At 38.9% G+C, this 18868-nt stretch overlaps 1 protein-coding gene across 5 annotated transcripts; it reads right to left on the minus strand.

Annotated features, from left to right (window-relative positions):
• Nucleotides 1-1403: 1403 nt before the first annotated feature.
• LOC107212086 (arylsulfatase D-like) lies at nucleotides 1404-15741 on the minus strand. 5 transcript variants are annotated; one of them, XM_015644947.2, is made up of 12 exons: nucleotides 15634-15741; nucleotides 13411-13464; nucleotides 13285-13334; nucleotides 12604-12753; nucleotides 10582-10703; nucleotides 8976-9098; nucleotides 5410-5833; nucleotides 4526-4662; nucleotides 3327-3461; nucleotides 2788-2950; nucleotides 2385-2506; nucleotides 1404-2095 (listed from the first exon to the last, which is right to left on the minus strand). In XM_015644947.2, exons 3-12 carry the CDS (start codon nucleotides 13308-13310, stop codon nucleotides 1728-1730), a joined length of 1770 nt encoding a protein of 589 aa, XP_015500433.1. In that variant the 5' UTR covers nucleotides 13311-13334; nucleotides 13411-13464; nucleotides 15634-15741; the 3' UTR covers nucleotides 1404-1727. The 5 variants fall into 5 exon arrangements, with proteins under 5 accessions (XP_015500433.1, XP_015500422.1, XP_015500453.1 ...); XM_015644936.3 differs by lacking the exon at nucleotides 15634-15741 and adding an exon at nucleotides 15185-15496; XM_015644967.2 differs by lacking the exon at nucleotides 13411-13464.
• Nucleotides 15742-18868: the final 3127 nt, after the last annotated feature.

Consider the following 18868-nt stretch of genomic DNA (forward strand, 5'->3'; position numbering starts at 1 on the left):
TTTCCCTTGCTAGCAAAACTCTATCTGGAAGCACAGACCTTGTATTCTGTTTCTCACCACTACATTAGTGACCTTACACTGAAATAACAGCTGTGATTACTTATTGTCTTCCACTGAATTAAATTTTAAACAAACCCCTTTTTTAACAACAAAAAAAAGGCAAATAAGTAACACCAAAGCAGGAGGGAGATGATTTTTATCTCTGCAGCAATATTTCCTCCTCTTCAGCTAACCAGTTTTTCACTGCCCCTGAGCACAGAAAGCTGCTGTTTACTTCATGCTGTAAATAGGAAAATTCTCTGCCAGCAAAACCTTTTTTTTTTTTTTTGAGTCACAGTGTGTTTTATATTGTTGTTTTCTTTCTGGCTTTTCACACATGTCTGAGTACTAAAAGCAAACACTGGTATTCATTTAGCTCCTTCTCCCTTTGACAAGCCGAGTGAACATAGAGCCGTGAACATAAATACTGAAATGACACATACAAAATTTCACAAAATTGCTTCTATCTCAGATCTTGGAAAAAAAAAATCCCTAAGAGATAAGAAGACAAGTGTTAATCTACTAAATTGGCCAAACAAATAAACTGTTTGCAGGGATATTCAAAAGGGGGAAAGAAGCAAAACAACAAACTACAAAAACCTTTTTTTCCATTTACTAAATTCAACAAGCAGCCTGCCTAGAGTTCTAGCAGGATGCTTATTATGAATTTGGACTTCATCACTACTACAAAAATACAGCCATTAATATAGTTCAAAGCCCTAAAATCTATGTAATTTCATTGTAAAATGCAGTGCAAAGCCATATCTCCTTAGAAAGTCTGCCTAGGGTCACACCACTGAAGGTGTTTGTTCTGTTGGTTTGGGTATATGTGTTTTTTTAGTACTGACACGATCCCTTTATACAAGTTATAGCTTGCAAAAATATATATATTACTACCAAATATTTTTTTACTCCAATATGACTCTCAAATGTACTTTATTTTTCTACAACTGATATTAAAACACTGAAAATTATTAATTAAAAATATTTTTATTAGCATCTTATATGCAATAAAATTGTTTTGCCAAATCAGTATGCTGCAGGACCTCTTTCTGATGGGCAGAATGCTTCTCTCGCTTTTATAACTGTTGCAGAGGTATACTGCACATTAATATTTTATACCTCATATTATCTGTGACATAGGTTATTTTTACCCAGATAAAGCTCAGATCACAAGTTCACAACTTGAGGAAAATCCCTCACTACATCAGATTTCCTCCACCTCAGGAGGAGCAACATCTCAACAGAGATAACAGAGTAGTACAGGAAGCAGTAATGACTACAATTACTATGTTTAAATAGAGTACAACTGTGATTTGTGGGCTATAGAGACACAACTGCAAACATTTAGAGGTTTATTTTTATTTCTTACTGCTGCCTGCTCAGCACTGTGCACTTGGCTCTCTGCAGCATTTTTCAACTGTGTTCCTTGAGAAGGCATAAATTAGTCAGATATTGGGAGCACACCTCTATAGTTTTCTCTTATACTCAAATCTGCAAAACCAGGATTTCCTTAAACCTTCAGCTAGTGGCAAAGAACGAAGGGGAAAACTTCTGATTGATATTCCTTTTCTTCTTCTTTATTTTCATCCACTTTGCTTCCCAGGAGAAGAAAAAACTCCATTATTATCTGATATCTTTGTCAGTAGAGTACTCAGTGGCACAGGATGTGTCATTAGACATGCATCTCAGAAAATCTGTGTGCTGTCATCTTCCTTATCACACCAACAGAGCGGGAATGTCCCACAGCAGGGCTGCAGCCACGGCTTCCACACCACGTTGGACACAGAGAGCTGCTCTGGCACTGGAGTCAGAGTCCTGCGGTGCTCCTCTATGGCTCTGCCAATCTTCCTTAGGACAGTCTCAAAGAGGGGCTCTGTGTCAGCCGAGAGAGGTTTGGCTTCTGAAGGGTCTTGTGAAAGCTCAAACAGCAATGGAGGCTCATGATGGGCCACTCCCTCCCCAAAGCATGGACAAAATCCTCTGTCATAACAAGCCCCAGCTCCAGGAGGACTGAAGATGGGAGTCACATAATGAGCCTTCCAAACAGCTCCAGCTGGCAGGAAAGAAAGAATCACAGAAGGCTGGTTATCATTTATCACAGGGAAGAACGAATGTTTTTCTAAAGTTCATTTCTGGATGCACTTGAGCTCTGCACTTATTAGTTAAAGTCGTACTGTAATTTCTACTGGTGCTGTACAATACAGGCAATGCTAGCAAGTTCTTTACCACATTACACCTGAACTACTTGGAAAAACATAATCCCAGAAAAAAAACAACCTGTTGGAACCACGTGCCCTCCTGTAGACTGGATCCAACTCTTTGGAAAGAAGCTGTGTACTCACTGTCCTTCTGGTGCCAGCGTGCAGCGTGTAAGTGAGTGCCGCAGTAGTGGAACAGGAACTCGTGCTCCGAGTGCGCCACCGTGCCTCGCAGTAGGGGCAGCAGATCCCGGCCATCAATCACCCTAGCATGAGAAACAGACCACAGGGCTGAGGGGAGCTGTGCCTCCTCTGCACACCTCCAGCTGCAACAGGCAGCTCTGGACAAGAAAGAGGATTACAGGAGATGGCAGGTAGGGGCTGAATCTCAAAGGTAGAGAAGAGGTGACAGAGCTTGTAGACATTGATGTGTCTAGAAAAGCAGCAGGACTGAAAAAGAAAACATCAAATTATTAAAATGTGTTTCCAAGCTAGATTTCCCATTGTTTTGGGAAAGAAGGAAGAATAAAGATGTTTTTGTTTGTACCTGTCCTGAGGCACTGTCCCTCCAGCCAAATGAACTACTGTAGGATAAATATCCATAAGGCTTGTAGGTTCATCAATAACGCTGCCTGCAGGTAGCACTCCTGGCCATCTAAATATCCCTGGGACACGGATTCCTCCTTCCCATCCTCCCATAGCTTTTCCACCTTTAATTAAATGAAAAAAGAAAAATATAAGTTTGATTTAAAATAAAGAGAATTTTTGCACAATTTTTTGTATTATCATGTTACCTTGATGAGCCTTCTTTACTCTTTTGTTTTTGCTGCTAAGCTCCTACTGAGCATTAATGAAAGTGTGTTCAGTAGGCCAGACCCCGACAATCTGAGAATTCATGCTTATAAAAGACACCAGCCCAGATCAGAATTTACTACATTGTTACATGCTTGATTAGAGCAAGACATTTTTGCTTCTTGGTAACAAACCAGTATTACTTCTCGAGTGTAGTCTTTCTTAAGCCTTAGGGGTGTCCTAAGCTTTTCAACTAGTTGTTGCTGGGTTGTCACTGTCCCTGGCAGCTCTTACCTTTGTATATTCCATTCCAGCCACCCAGCTGCCTTTTGCCTTCTTGTCGTTCCAGCCATCCACCATGATCAGAGGCAAAGTAAACCAGTGTACTATGTCTCAAGCCTTCCTTGTCAATAGCATCTAGAACCTGGCCTATAAGTGCAAGAATATGGGTATATTAAAAAGCAGGAAAATCCCTCATACTACATAAATTTTAACCTCTGACTTGTGAGCATTTACAAGTCAAGGCCGCCCATTGTTTAATATTTTTTAAGACTGAGATTTGTAGTTATGATATGGAAAGAAATTATGATCTAAAGCCCCCAAAAGTTAGTGGCTGCATCACTGGTGGCCATCATGAAAAATATGGAAAAAACATAAGATTACCTTTATATTGTCTAGACCACAGTTAGGATTTGCATTACATTACTTCATAGATATAATATGCATTAATAACAAAGTTCCTTTAAAATGAAAAGTAATTCTTGAGCTCTTTCTGATGTTCTTATTTATATTTTCAGAGTGTAAATATTTGACTGTTAGATTTGAAACCAGTTTCTTCCTGTATGTGTACCTGACTTTTCTCTCTTTTGCAAATGTGGGTACTTTTTGTCCCTCATGACTGAATGATAAATAATTCTCTTTCCCCTTCAGAAAAACAGGCTGAAAAATAACATGAATCTTATAGTGGGGGACATACCAGGTAATCCTGATGAACATTTCTGAATTTATGATTGTGGCTGAAAAATATTTAGTATTGTGCTTAATACAGCAGTCACAAATAAATAGCTCTTTTTCAACTGAAATTAATTTGCTTATCGGTTTTATCACCTTCTGACATGTCCTATTTAGAAATGATCATAAGAGACTGAGATGACCTGGTCTTTATTAATCATAGAAAATGAAATAATTCTCACATATTTAGAAGGAAGAACAGGAGAGCTCCTTGGCAGGAGCTTAGAGGACATGGTTAAAACTGGTAAACACTTGACAAAAAAAAAAAGAGTGAACATTTGGCCCAAGACTGGAGTAAGTAAAAAACCAACAAACCAACACTACAAAGCAACAGTGCTCACACAAGATTGACAGATGTTCATTAAATGCTTAAGATTTTTTTTTTTTACATGCTTTTAATAATATTTCTTGTCCTTTTAATAAAACTTTTTATTTAGATATAGATATGAGATGGTTGGAGAAATTACTATATGCTAACTTACCCACCATCCAGTCCATCTCTTCTACGTTGTCTCCATATAAACCATGTCTGCTCCTCCCAAGAAACTTCTCCGTGGTGAGGAGAGGAGTGTGGGAATGCAAAAAGGAAAGAAAGAGGAGGAATGGTCTGTTCTTATTTCTACAAAACAGATATCAACACTGTGTTATTGGGAGGAAGGTTCTCAATGCAGATCAGCTGTAGTGAAAAATGATACTATTTTTGTATAGATATTTCAACAATCCCTTCAGAAACACCTTACTTTGTAAGATGTTATGACCCAGTGATTAGGATCTCAGAATAATTTTGGGCCTGTATAAAATTATTCTTTTTCTACCCTGAATCATAGATATAAAACTTCCAGATTGAAGATCCCCTTTCTGGAATTGTGAAGTACCATTGTGCTACTGAAGTGAAGGCAGCAGGTTCATCTCCTGCCAGCTGTTTCCCACTTATCAGTCCATAGGATAAGACAGAGCTCTGCTTTTCCTTCCCTGGCCCACACACACATTTCTGACATCACCTGCCACTCCTTAAAGCTGCAATGCTGGTCTCATTGGTAGATATACATATTTCTTAAATACAGTCTAGGAATATTCAATACAGCCCATGGAAATTGGGAAGTATTATCAGCTTTAGTGAACCTAGGAATAAGGGGCATCCTTTAAACAGCAGTTTGGTATTTTTTGAATTACATGATAGAACTATTGATATTATTTAAAATGAATAAAAATAAAAGTACTTATAATCCTACATGGTTATAAAAATTATAAAAGAAATTATAAAAATTATAAAAACTTATGAAGACATGAAACAGGAAAGTGCTGTTTACAAGTAGCAAAATGTGCAAGGACGAGAAAATTTGTGGTCAAAGGAAGTTCACTTCACCTTTCAATAAATGAAATGGACTCTCTCAAGATAAGGGACGTAGTTCTGTCTGTCACCATTGGCTGCTCAGTAATCCCATGGTTTCTCATCATAATGCAGTTCCAATGCCGTACAAATCCATAACTTGAGAACCAGGATATGAAGAACAGGAGACTAAACCCAGCAAGGCAGGTCAGTGTTTTCCAGCGGACTGAAATCAAGCCTGTGAGTCTTCCAAGGACAGCAGTGAGTGTAATGAGGCCAATCATTTGAGTGGAAAGCCAGAGTTTCCTTCTAAAGGCTCTGTCCATCTCTGGTGTTTCTGTTGGCTGACAGTCACTTATTAGTGTAAAAGGCATGCCATAGAAATAGTCAAATCCATGTTTCAAAGGATGATGGCAATGGTCGTTGCGGGATTCACAGTTAACACCTTGATGCCACTTCCCTGAAAATAGAGGTTATTAAAATATAAGGAGATAATATTTTAAAACAATGGACTTTTCCTTACACAAAACATTTCTTAAAAAGTGGTTGATTGTTTTCTGCTTCTTCATCCTACACAGAAATATACCAAGTATGTAGTTATACAATGGGATTGACTAAAGTAAACCTCTATAATTTATAAATTTTCAGCACATTTATTTGTGTTCTGTATATATACTCATGCCTTATAGTTTTGATCAAACATTTAAAAAAAAAGCCTATAAAAGCAAATAGAAATTGAGAAAAATTCCAAACTGAGCAAAAATGTATGGCCTTCCTGGCTACCTGTCAAGTAGCAAAGAGGAGGAAGCTGTCCTTCTGTAAGCTTAGGGAAAAAAAAACAACTTGTTTTATTGTCCCTTTTACCTTCAAAGTGCTACACAGACTTTTTTCTGTGAGTGCTTGATGTCAGGACTATAGCAACACTCAGTGTTGGTGGCAGATTGATAAGAGAAGATATGGATAGAGCAGTCAAACTGGCAGCTCATGTAACTGTTTGCCAGACAAACTACTGGATCCAGAAAAATTTGAGCTCAAGAAATCAGGATTTCTCATGAAGCTGTACATTTGTAAGTAACTTTGATGATCATTATATCTCCATATACTGAATGAGAATAAAAGAGTTTGTTTTTAAATATTTTTCCATTTAGTCATATTTAATCAAATTTTAAAAGGTTAAAGACTACTTATTTTAAGTACTGAAGTCTTCATATACAAGAAGGACCATCCTTTGACCTTTTGCAACACAATTTGTTCTTCTTTATGAACATACCAACTACTGTCTTGAATGGCACATCAATGCCATGCTTTTTCTTCCCTTCCAGTCTATTCAAATAGACTGGTTAGGCACTTACATGGTGACATAGCAAGTTGGCTCATTTTGTTCAAACACTAAGGTTTGAGAATGTCTCAACTGAGTGAAAAAAATCTACCATTCATCAGAGGTTTAATTGAATTTTGTGCAGATCTTGGATGTCAGATCAAAATGGACATTAAAAATTTTACTCTAAAACTAAATTGAAACTAATTCTTATTGTGGAGACAGGAACTGTACACTTCCAGGATGCTGTTATCCTCAAGAAATGGTTCAGTGTGTTATCAGTACATATAATATACTGATATATAAAAATACTGTAATGTATATATATATATACACACATATATATATAAATATTATATATATAAATACTGATATATGTAAATACTGTACATATAAAGTAGCCAACCCTGAGTACATTTCAATAGAATTGCAATGCATTACCATAGGAGCAGAAAAACTACCCCAGAGGAGAAAAATTGCTGCTTCTCGGCTGTAAATATAAAAAAAAAATTAAAAAGTGATGGAAGTTCTAGGGATGAATTGGTTTCAGCTAAAATCTCTACTCAGTTTACCTCCTGACACATTTAGAGCTAGCTCTAGAATGAAACAGGTTTGTAACCAATACATAGATGTGTTGGTCATAAACACAGGTGCAGCTAAAGTATTCTTGGAATTCAGATGCACTCCAACACATCAATCTCCAGCTGAGGTCGATAAAGGTTTCTGACATGACAGAAAAGAATCAAATCTCCAGAAGCTAAACTAAGTGTATAATTAAGATAAATTAATCTCTGAGGGCATTAGTTATACAGCATTAGTTTTCTGACTACAAAGAACCTTCAAAGCACTTCCAAAAAAATCTCATTATCACCTCAAGCTGCAGGTTATTAATAGGATTTAACTTTGCAATTAAACTGGTTGTGCTCAGGGCAAAACAATCACAAACAATTCAGGTGAGACTACTTAGTGCTCATTCAGCTGTGGTGACGTGGGTGGATGCTAAGATTTTTTGCTTCATGACTTGAATGCAAAATTCTTGTGGTATTTTGTGTGTCACTTATCATTGGGGATTTCCATCATCCCCCATGGTGCAATTAATCAGGATCTGTCAATCTGGTTAATCTAAGTGATGCTTTTGGCATCTGTAGTGTGATTTTTAGTTGAGATGCCCACAGGGAAGATGCCTCCCCATTTTGCTTCTCCGAGGCAAGCAGCACAGCTCAGCTGCAGGGCAATTCCCTGGGGAGAGTAGAAACAAATCTGATTGTTCTGCTAGTGATAACAGGCTGAAACCAAGACGTTTTATGAGCCTGTTAAAACAACTGAAATAAAATTGCTACCAAACTAACAGGAGATGGAGCTTCAGTAATGAAGAATTTAAATTGCTTGGAAGGCTTCTTTTAGTTTTGTCCCATGTGGTTTAGATTTATTCTGCTGAATGAATATAAATATGTTTCTGCAAGAAGTTTTATTAATAAATTCAGTTGGTTTGTGCAGCTAATATTTTTATGTTTTTAATGTTATTTTTATGTTATTTTTATGCCAGATACAGATTTTGGATTTTGACATTTTACATGCTCAGATAAAAATCAGCCAGGAATGTTTGTGCTTTATCAGCTTGTGCAACTATATGACACATTCAAGGTAAATAATTATTTGAAACAAGATGATGACCAAAAGTTACAACTGTACTAAAAAATATCATTATAAAACATGAAGTAAAATAAAATTCACATTGATGCAGAAGAAGGCAGTGTTTTTGGGCTGCACTTAAATCTTGGTGAGCTATAGTGGAAGGCTGTGACTGAAGAAAAAAATAATTGCTTTGTTTCTGTTTCTGAAAGGCCCAATCTTGTGACACTATTAACTGTCTCTAATGTTTCAGTAGCAGCTGTTCCCTGCTGTGTGAATCTGCTTTGAACAGTGTAAAACATCATCATGAATATTTAAATGGCACTCATATTTTTACTTTGTTCTTTACTGAAATAATATTGGAATAACTATCTTATACCTGGTATAATAATATTCATAATTTCTGTTATGTATTTTAACAACCACAGCTGTGCTTGAAAGTGGGTCAATGGTAAAAACTGCCATCTTTATCATATGCTTGTTCTTTTGACAGAGGTACTTTTTGGGTTTTTTTTAACATATTATTCTTAATCAGGAAATAAATATACTACAACTGAAGTATGAGCAGTTCCTAACTAAAACAAATAGTTTGAGTGAGATGTGCAGGTGAAACACATTCAAGAACATCTTTAGGAGAAGAGCACCCCCATACCTATCAGTCCTGTGCTGTAGCCTTGGTGCTGCAGTATTTTGGCAAAAGTGGTTTCGTTTGGAGGAAGCCCTCCTGAGCCAGCATTCCAAAAAATAACACGGTAATCGTTTATAGCATCCATCCCTAAAAATGCAATAAAAAACAATCTTAGTAAGTACATACTTTTTTGTTTCCTGATCTCATTGAAATGATAGTGTTAAATGTTTATCCTAATGCTGTTTGTTTGGGAAAATGAATCTAAGACCCTGGACAATATTTAGAAAGAGTTAAGACTCACCATAGTACCTATTCTTTCTTCTTTGTATCTCATATTGAGACTTTATTTCTTTAATTTCATTTCATTTGGAATGGCACAGTCATGTAGGAGATTTTATATTTTACAGTGGCACCTAGGCAGTATGAAATGCACTTGCTTAGTGTGGGTGTGAGGGCAGGGAGGAGCGTGAGGAGACTCCCTGTCAGTCTCAGACTCCAGCTCACTGAGGGCTGCCAGGGAGCTCAGGGTTTCCTTGCACAGTGACATGGCTGGTATCTGATCTCTGAGCCCCACCAAGTATCCATATTCTCTTCACCTGCAGGTTTACACCCTACCATTTAGTATTTTATCCTGGAATAACCCCATCATCCAGTTCTATGTGAAGTTCAGTCTGTCATTGTAGCACCGAACATCTCTGGCCCTGTTATTACTGTGGCAAAGGGTCTGTATGTACCTGTGTGTGTTTTCAAGCTCCCAGTCTCAGTGGGAGCTGTCATGATAAAAGTAGAATGACATATGAGCTTCAAAATGCCTCAGGAATGAAGGCTCTGAAGATAATTTGCAATAGAACAAGCATTTGAGGGTTGCTGTTGGAGACATATAGAGCTATTTGTTTTTCATACCTCTTCATCTCAGGGATGCTCATTTTGAGAGGATGGTGTTTTTTCTTCAAAAGCACAACTGGGAAAAATAATATTGCTGTCAAACTGTTATGTGCTAGGACAGATTAATTCTGACAGACACATAAAAAGCTTTCCCATGAATGACTTGTTCTGCACCTTGACTGGAGGGAATGGACACACATATGCACAGACCTACTCTGCTCCCTGCAGGGCTGAGCTGCTTCTGACATCTCATGAGGAGTCACCTATGACAGAAATTAACTTAACTAGTGCTTTGTAAGTTCTTGATACTTCGTGTAATGACTTTTTAGAATGTAACAGATTACTCTGGGTCAATTCTGGCTGCAATCTGTACAGCAGAACATCAAAACATAACCAAAATTTTGTGTTGTGGGAGACCAAGATGCTCTGCAGAGCTGGTTCTTCTCCGTTCTGCTTCCCCCAGATCAGTTCACAAATACCCTACAAATACAGAAGCCACCTCAAAGGTACTTAGCCTTTAATAATTAATTATTAAATTATTATAAATTTATATAAACTATAGAATATTATTATAAATTAATTATAATTTAATAATTGTCTGGCACCTCATGTGTCTCAGTGAGGGATGGAGTGTCTGTGACACCCCTATTGGCACTCCCTCATTTCTTCTGTGCCCATTGTAGGACATTGCTCTCTCCAGCAATAAAGCAATGTGTTAAAGGGTGTGTGGCTTTGCAAGGCAAACCTGATCGGAGGGGATATCTGCCAGTGAGGAAAGCTGCTCTGCTGGGGGTGCAAAGTGGAGCTGCAGCGATGTGTTGGGTCAGCTTCACTCCTTCCTTTGCCAGGCGATCAATGTTCGGGGTCCTAAAAATGCAACCAGTGCCGCCAGATATCATCCAGAGAGTCTTTCAAGGGAATAAGAAATTATATACTTACCTTTATTTTTGGAAGTTTCTTCTATTTGAAGATGGCCAGGGAATATTTTTTATAATTTATTTTAATTTTCTCAAGTGATTGGGAAATATTTCTCTTTTTCTTTCTTAATTAAAAATCAGTATCTGGATTAATTTCAAGACAACAATTCTTTTTTCTTCCCCCCCCCCCCAACCCCCCCTTCCTCTTCATCCTATGAAAAGCCTTGCAGAAATCATAGAATTGTAGAATGGTTTGGGCAGGAAGGAACCTTAAAGATCACGAAGTTCCAACCCCCCTGCCATGGGCAGGAACACTTTCCACTAGATGAGGTTGCTCAGAGCCCCATCCAACCTGGCTTTGAACACTTCCAAGGATGGGACATCCACAGCTTCTTGGGACATGCTCCAGTGCCTCAGCACCCTCACAGCAAAGACCTTTAATTCCTCCAGAGCTGCCTTTCTTAAACTTGCTTCTTACAGAGCAGTGTATCAGCCTGTGTATCAGTGTAATGGTAATTTAGTTGCCACAGGGTGACAGTGGTTGACTAGACAAGATGCTTACATGAATTACAGTACAGATAAGGAAGCTAACAAGGTACTTCTCATGACATTTGTAGGGAAAAGGAGAAAAATGGAAAGAAATCCTGTGTGTTTTCACGCTGTAGTGGCAATCTCTCATGGCAATATGAATTAAGCCACAGTGTGAATAAGTAGGTGAGAAGAGTGTATTTTGCCAGCAACTGGCAACCAACAAAAGCAAGCTTGCCAACCACACTACTTACAGACAAGAAAATATCTTACATTTCAGAATATAATATCCCCATCTTCCAGCTTCTATTTTAAATTAGATTGAGCTCCAATTTTACAATTTTGATTTCATGTTTGTCAGTTCAACGGTGTTCACAAGCAGGCAAAACCTTCAGTAGGATTTCGAAAGATCCTGGATGTTTTGCTGCTTTGTACTTGTACTGTTATGGATTCCTCTCTCAAAGACACATTGCCAGGAAACATCTGCAACAAGACTTATTCTCTACAGCCTTTTGCCAGAGGTCCAGTCTGGGGTAACTTGGCAAAGCAGTTGGTGTAGTTCAGCAGAATTGCCATCTCAGTTTGCTGATAAATATTCCTCCTCAAGGGAGCACTAGGTCTCTTCCTAAACTGCTATTTCGAAATCCTGCTATTCTTTGCACTGCAGAGAACCAGCTGCTAGGAGAGCCCAGATACTTAGTCACTCTGCTGGTACACCCTGAATGTGTAAAGAGAAAATCCATGCCTTGGGAATGATGCTGTGGAGGCCTGGCGTTGCAGAGCCCTGTCAGCTACCTATCATCACCAGCTGCCTGTCAGGAACTTGCTGACTGAAGCCTTTCAGGGTAAGATTCCCAAAACTTTGCTGGATGAAGGGAGGGATTGTAGCAAATTTGGTTTTGTTCAAACAGTTTACAAGCCAGGAGGCAATACTGTGGCACAACTTTCAAAAAGGAAGGCAAATTCTCCATCCTTGATGCTGGAAAGGCAAATAGTTCCTGGTAACATTGTTCATTGCAATCATTTAACTATGTTTTTATTTGAGACTGGGAAGGAACAGTAACAGAATTAAAAAGAGGTAATGAGGCCTGTGTGTTAAAAGAGGGGACAGTATTTCTATCTTTGGGTATAGCTGTTTTTTAAGTGTTAGGCAATTAAGAAACACACAAAAATGGATGTCATATTCCCATAGTAAAGCAACACCACACAGCAGAGCTGGCCCTGGGAATGCCTTCTAGGCTATGAGATAATCCTGGGCAGAGGATTTCAGGTTTACACTAAATATCACACCAGCTCTTCACCCTTAAGGTCAGCTTCCTTACCTGATAGTATCATTCCCATAGCAACCTACATCCCCTATGCCAAGATCATCAGCCAGCAACAGGACAAAGTTTGGCTGTGTGATGGTGGAAGGCTGTGTGAATGGTGCTTGCAGAAGCAGACCAAAAATCAGGGTTGTAACCAGGGGTGACCTGAAACACAGAAGAGGGAAAGAAGCCAGTGACCTGGCCATTGATCACTGCTCCTGCACATGGCCAGAGACCCTCAAATGTGAGCTTGGCTGCAGAGCAGACCACTCTCCCCAGACACAGAGGGTGTGCTAAATGTTTATCATTTACCCAAACTGATGTAATGAAGAGGAAAATGTCAGGACCATAACTTTAAAATCTCCTTTCCTGATTGTTTCCAAGTTTCCTGTGAGTGGTCTCACATGAGAATTTACATGCAGCAGATGGCATACAAGTGATTTTGCTTCATGGCTTTGGATGTTTACAAAGAATTGTTCTGGGAAGCTGAGAATGGGGTCAACTTCCTCTGACATCGTTTTTGCCTGGGCTGGGATCTTTGGGTTGTGAAAAATTTAACAACAAGATAAACAAACAAAAATCACATGGTGAGATAAACAATGCTACTCTTTTGTAACACCACATTACGTCATTATTAAGCTTCACTCACTTTAGATCTAAGTATGATAAAACAGTAACTCATGGCTTTTTTCTTACCAATGAGACATTAGTTGCCAAATCATTTCTGCATTTGGAGTGTTCAAGTCCTGCAAAACGAAGAGTACTTTGTCATAGTTACACCTTCCTAGTAGTAAATGTAGTAGAAATAGATTAAAAACTTACTCAAAGCCTGTTAACATTATGTTTTATTTACTCCAGTGCACCTCAGATCAGACCCTAAATGAAGAAGAGTAAAATCATTAATGATATTTTTATTGCTAGCCCTTCACTTATCAGAGGGATTTTTCTTTTTGTGTAAAGAAGTTTATCTCAAAATAATTCTATTTTCTTACATGAATCATCTATATAAAAAATACTTACTATTCAGAAAGGAAAAAAAATATTTCAAAATACAGTCCTCAATATAATTTATTTTTCTATAATCATAGACAATAGCAGCATTGTGCTTTTTCACATAATGTGCTAAGTTTCCTTTCAGGCTTGTAATCCAGATACTTTTTTTTAGTTGTAAAAATTCTAGTCATCTTTTTCCAACAATTGTAATTTCTTGGAAGAATTTGTGACCGCTTGTTATTTAACTCTGAGAATAAAGAGGTTTCTCTGGGACTTTTCCTTTCACTGTCAGGACAGTGAGATAAACTATTTGAAGACTTTGAAGTAGGGGCCGAGTCAGCTTTGTTTTAAAGCTTTAAAAAAGACTTATTTGAAATTTATCCTACATCTGGCTGAACTTTGTCAAGCATCTCAATTTTATGAATGATGTTTGTTTCATATTTGTTTTTGTTTTCCAGAAATGATGTATTAAACAGTTTAGTTAATATTAGTTAATAGTTTAATAGTTCTTGCATTTTATCCATCAGTACTAAAAGCTTCAATGGGAAAAATTAAATTTCTATGCTTAGAAAACTGGCATCCAAACACTTACAAGTGCCAGAGCTGATGCAGCATTGCTATCTGGAGATACTCAGTTTCCTGCATGTGAGTTTGTGCCTTTGCTGCATCCTAAGTAGTTATAGGAAATGTACAAGGAACACCTCAGCCATCTCTAATATTTACATGCTATGAGCCTCCAAAACAGCTGAAGTAAAAGAGAGTTGGAAATAAACAGATTTAATTGTGCCATTGGGTTGTCACTGACTGCCTGTGTTTCACAGTAAACACACAGATTAAAGGCACAGCCTGGAGCTCGAGGCTGAGCTTCCCCAGAAGCTGCCTGTAAAATAGCAGAAAGCTGACTGGTATTACCCCTGTCAAACCATTTCCTCAGTGAAGGGTGATGGGAATCCAGGCAGAGAAACTGCAAGCAAGCAGTCCCCTCTGCTATCCAAACTGAATTTGGCTTAAAGCAAAACTCTTTCCTCCCTCTCCCACTGTTAATCCCTCCCCCAAAGTAATTTAGTTTTTGTCCCTTTCTCCACGTATTTTAATAATCCTAGGGGGAATAGCTTTGAAATAAAACCATTTTATCAATAATTTTCCTGTATTTAGTCAAAGTTTATAATCAGTTTTTACTTTTCCAACAAAATACTTACAAGATACTAAAATCCCGTAAGAGAAAATATTCATGTTTTTAGACATACCATATACACTCTTCTTGAAAACAGTACATACTTGTGGCATCAGTTTGGCAACACTCGGTGAAAAGTCACACAGTTAATACCACTCAGTTCAGTACTGTTCAGTCTGTGAAAATTTCTTTTAAAAATCACTGTTTTGTAGACTTGATACAGATAAAAGAAAACCCAGACTTGTAAACACATAGATTCTAGCTCTCGCTTTGTACATAGTCTTGTACGTGAATAATGTTGTTGTAAAGGAAAAAGTATTTTGAAAACTTCCCTGAGATATTTTTATCTACAGAAGGAAAAATAAATTCCAAATAGCCAATAACATTTTCCTGTGTATTTCCCAACATAGTAATGGAGGAAAAAAGTACCTGGTAAAGTTATGTTCAAAGCAGGCAGCTGATAGACTGGTGACTTAAAACGCTTCCAAACTTTTCAGCACGGGGACTGCTGCTACTGCGCAGCGTCTCTGAAGGCAGTCCAGAAATGTGCCCTGGCTGCACGTCCCACAGCTCACCACAGGAAAAGCATGCTATGCCAGAGCTTCCAAGCAGCTGGACGTTCTGGCTTGTCATGGAGTCTCAAGCTGCACTTCCCCCTGCTGTTTGCACAGCTCTGACATTCGCACAGGGACTGGGGGTCAGGCTGGGGAACGCTGCAGACGCAGATAAAATGCTCTCTGCCTAACCACCAGTCTCTCAAGGGATGGGAATGATCTCCTTTGAGTCTGAGGCACTTCCGTGAAAGGTACTATAAATAACACTTCCCAATAAACCTCTCCACACTTACACCAAGGAAAAGAGAAAATCGCTGTACTTACAGAGCAGCAGTTCTTTGTTGTAGAAATAGAAGTTGAGCTAATTGCCTCACTTTATGGCAACCCTGAGAGCATGCTGCAGTGAGGTGCTTGTCTCTGCACACGCTGGGAGAAATAGTTCTAGGGTGGGGAGGAAATGCCGGTAAGAGGCTTGAATTTTCTTTTTCAGAAAATGAGTCATTCAGCTCCACTTCTGAGTGCTCCCTGTTTCCTAGCCATCACTCAGATGGACAAATTAAGGTTATATGCTGGCTAATGCTTACTTTTCTTATGTGAGTCCTCTTGTACTGAGTGTTTTGGGACAGCATGAGGCATTAACCAACAGCAATCTTGCTTCACTAACAGAGAGTTTCCTGCATTTTTGTCTCTTATGAGAGAAGGGAGATATTGTGGTGGGTTGCTGGTATCAATCGCAATGCTCACGTTGGATTGCTAGCGGAGACCCTCTGAGGCAAGTTATAGCACCATAGGTGATCCCTTCCCTGTTCCCTCCCACCACAACATTAGCATGCTGGAGTGGTTACAGCCAACCTGCACAGAAGAATTGGTGTGTCTGGTTTTACTTCTCTCAGGGTCTGCTTTTTGATCCCCACCTGCATTACAGAGTCCCAGTCTGTACCTCTCTCATTCCCATTCCCCTCATTGAGATTTGAGCACTTCAAGGATTCATTAAGGTCCATAGGATTTCTTGTTGTCTGATGCCCTCTACTGCTGCCTATTTTCTAAAAAGAAACATCTTCTGGGTTTTTCTGTCCAGGTTGCAATCAATCTCTGCAGGGCCCTGCTGACTGAGAGCCTCTTCTGCAACTGGGGCCATCTCCACTGCTCTCATATCCTTGTGTTTTTTCCAGGACTTGTACTACTTGCAAATTTCCACAGAGTTTGTAACTGAGAACCACAAACTATAACTTCTATGTTATTTACTAAATTTAGAATGCAGCAGAATATTGAATGCATGGTTGCAGTTACACGATAGGAACAAGCCTGTGCTGTCTTTTACACAGCCCTCTTTAAACACAGAGAGAGAGGACCAGTTTGCTGCTCCAAGTAGCACATGTTGGAGTCTGGCTGCTGGGAATTGTCACTGGGCACACCTACAGTGTGAAGTTAAAGGAAGAAGGGTTGTGCTCGTGGTCTAAAGATTTTCAGAGCAACAACTTGTGCCCATTTTGGTGTTTGATCTTTGAAGGAGGGAAAGAAGGTCATGAGCCCTCTCATTGATGCTGCTTAAAAATGACATTTTTAAAAGGTCTAGGCAAAGCTAATTCTGTTCCCAACCAATGCACTGAATCTGCACTAGCTGGTTTTCTGCATGGAAATCTTTAAATAGCCTGTATTTTTTCAGAATGTGGAACGAATGTCGAATTCTGCAGAAGCCTTGCATAGTCCTGTCCTTTTCCCCTATTTTCTTTACTGAGTACTGGAGGCAGTAGTACCCTGTAATGTTATTAAAGTGCTTCAATATCTAAGAGCTGAAGGCCCAAGGTAGTGAGGTTTGATGCAGGATATGATGATTAAGGGGCTCCCTCTAGCGACTTTTACCTCCTATTTGTTTCAAAGTACAGTGGAGCCATACTTGCCTTTCTAAAAGTGATTGCACAATGATGTTGTGATGTTGTTTCTTGGAACTCTGATTCACACTAGGTCTTCAGGGCCTGGATGCCCAGGGACAATTGCAGAGCCTTACCTGTCATCCTGGAGCATGCAATGCTAAGTTACAAATCATGCCATGAAGACTAGCCTGTTTTTATAGCCTGTTTTTATATGGCATTATCTGCTTATTCTAAATTTGGATAGTTTGGATTGTGTGAGGTGTTGAGTGTCTTTTGGTCACAGGGGAAAAAAAAGGTAATTTTCAGTATGATTCACCTCAGCTATGAATAATTTACATAAGTAAAAGTCAAACTGACACAGAAGTGCCTGTTTCTCTCCATGGGCTACAGTTGGGTACCAGATAGTTACCTCAAAACATGGAGGCCTCCTCATGGCAGATGCTGATGTCTTCATTAAGTCAGAAGAACCTTGTTCTGGGTGTTTAAAGAAAGTCTGTGATCTCCTGTATTCATAACCATTAGGGTAAGAAAATTGAGCAATAAGGCACTGTTTAGCCACAATGGTGAGTAATGTTGTCGTTCTGCCTGACTCTTCTGCACAGACCAGGAGTTTGTGCATCCTAAGGGATCAGTTTTAGTACAATTCCTTTGTGAAGAGAACTAATGAATAGATATAAGCAGTCACCATCTCCAAAGAAGCAAATATTTGAGCAGACTAAAACAACATATCAGCTCTAAAGCTGTGAATTAGAGAGTAGGATCAAAGAGATGGGGTTTGCATTATTCCTTGTTTAACAGAAAAGAGATTTGCAGCTAAAATGAAAGGTGTATTAGAAACAAATGAAAATGTGAAGATAGCTACAGGCACTCAAGTAATGCCTTCAAAGAGGTAAGATACTTATGGCAATACAAGGACTTCTTTTTCTTCTTGCTTCCATGATATTAAATCAAGTTGAGGAAATAGATTTATAGAAAAATTCTCAAAGGATTGGCTTCTAAATTACAGAAAAAAAAATATTTTTTCACCCTTGTTTTTCAACCTGGTTAGCAAGAAAAAAACAAAACAAAGCATTTGTTCAGAGGTTGGAGAAGGATACATGGTGGGAAATTATGGGTGAAAAAATTATAATTTCTCATACCAGGCTGATCTTACATATACATTGAGAGTTTGTAGACTCAGGTATGCAATAGAAGGAAGAGAGAATTAATAACAAGGTGGGCCTAATCAAATTAGAATAGTGATCAAAATTCTTAAAATATTTTTGTGTGTGTGTGTGATTCTTGGGGCTGTCCTGAGCAGGACCAGGAGTTGGATTTTGACGATCTTTGTAACTCCCTTCAAACTCAGGATATTCTATGATTCGGTGGTTGTTAGTAGAACTAACTCACAATTAATCATAGAATCTGTCAGAAAAGCTCGCTTCACTGGGACTGGTGCTCCCGAAGCTTTTCTGTTTCTTTTTCTCTTTTCCCTTCTGTTTTTCTGGTTATTTTCCGCTCGCAGTGCGAGCCGTGATGCGCTGGGTGTGAAGGGGAGAGGAGCATGAGACGGGCAGCGGCGGGAGCTGCTGCCCTCCGGTGGGGACAGACCGCGCTGCTCCAGACTCCAGCTCTGGGAGCGGTCATCATCATGATTGTGCGAGGTTATCAAAAAAAACTAACGATAGAGACAGTAAAATTACCTG

This window comes from Parus major, chromosome 1 (genome assembly GCF_001522545.3).
Source record: "Parus major isolate Abel chromosome 1, Parus_major1.1, whole genome shotgun sequence".
NCBI classification, from domain to species: domain Eukaryota; kingdom Metazoa; phylum Chordata; class Aves; order Passeriformes; family Paridae; genus Parus; species Parus major.

Bases quoted from the DNA above. Each gene is read 5' to 3' on its own strand.
- LOC107212086 (XM_015644967.2), bottom strand. From the start codon at position 13,310: ATGATTTGGCAACTAATGTCTCATTG. The intron at 3,462-4,525 runs GTAAGTTAGCAT...TTGCACTTATAG, and splicing joins AGAGATGGACTGGATGGTGG to GCCAGGTTCTAGATGCTATT. The intron at 2,951-3,326 runs GTAAGAGCTGCC...ATTTAATTAAAG, and splicing joins CTGGAATGGAATATACAAAG to GTGGAAAAGCTATGGGAGGA.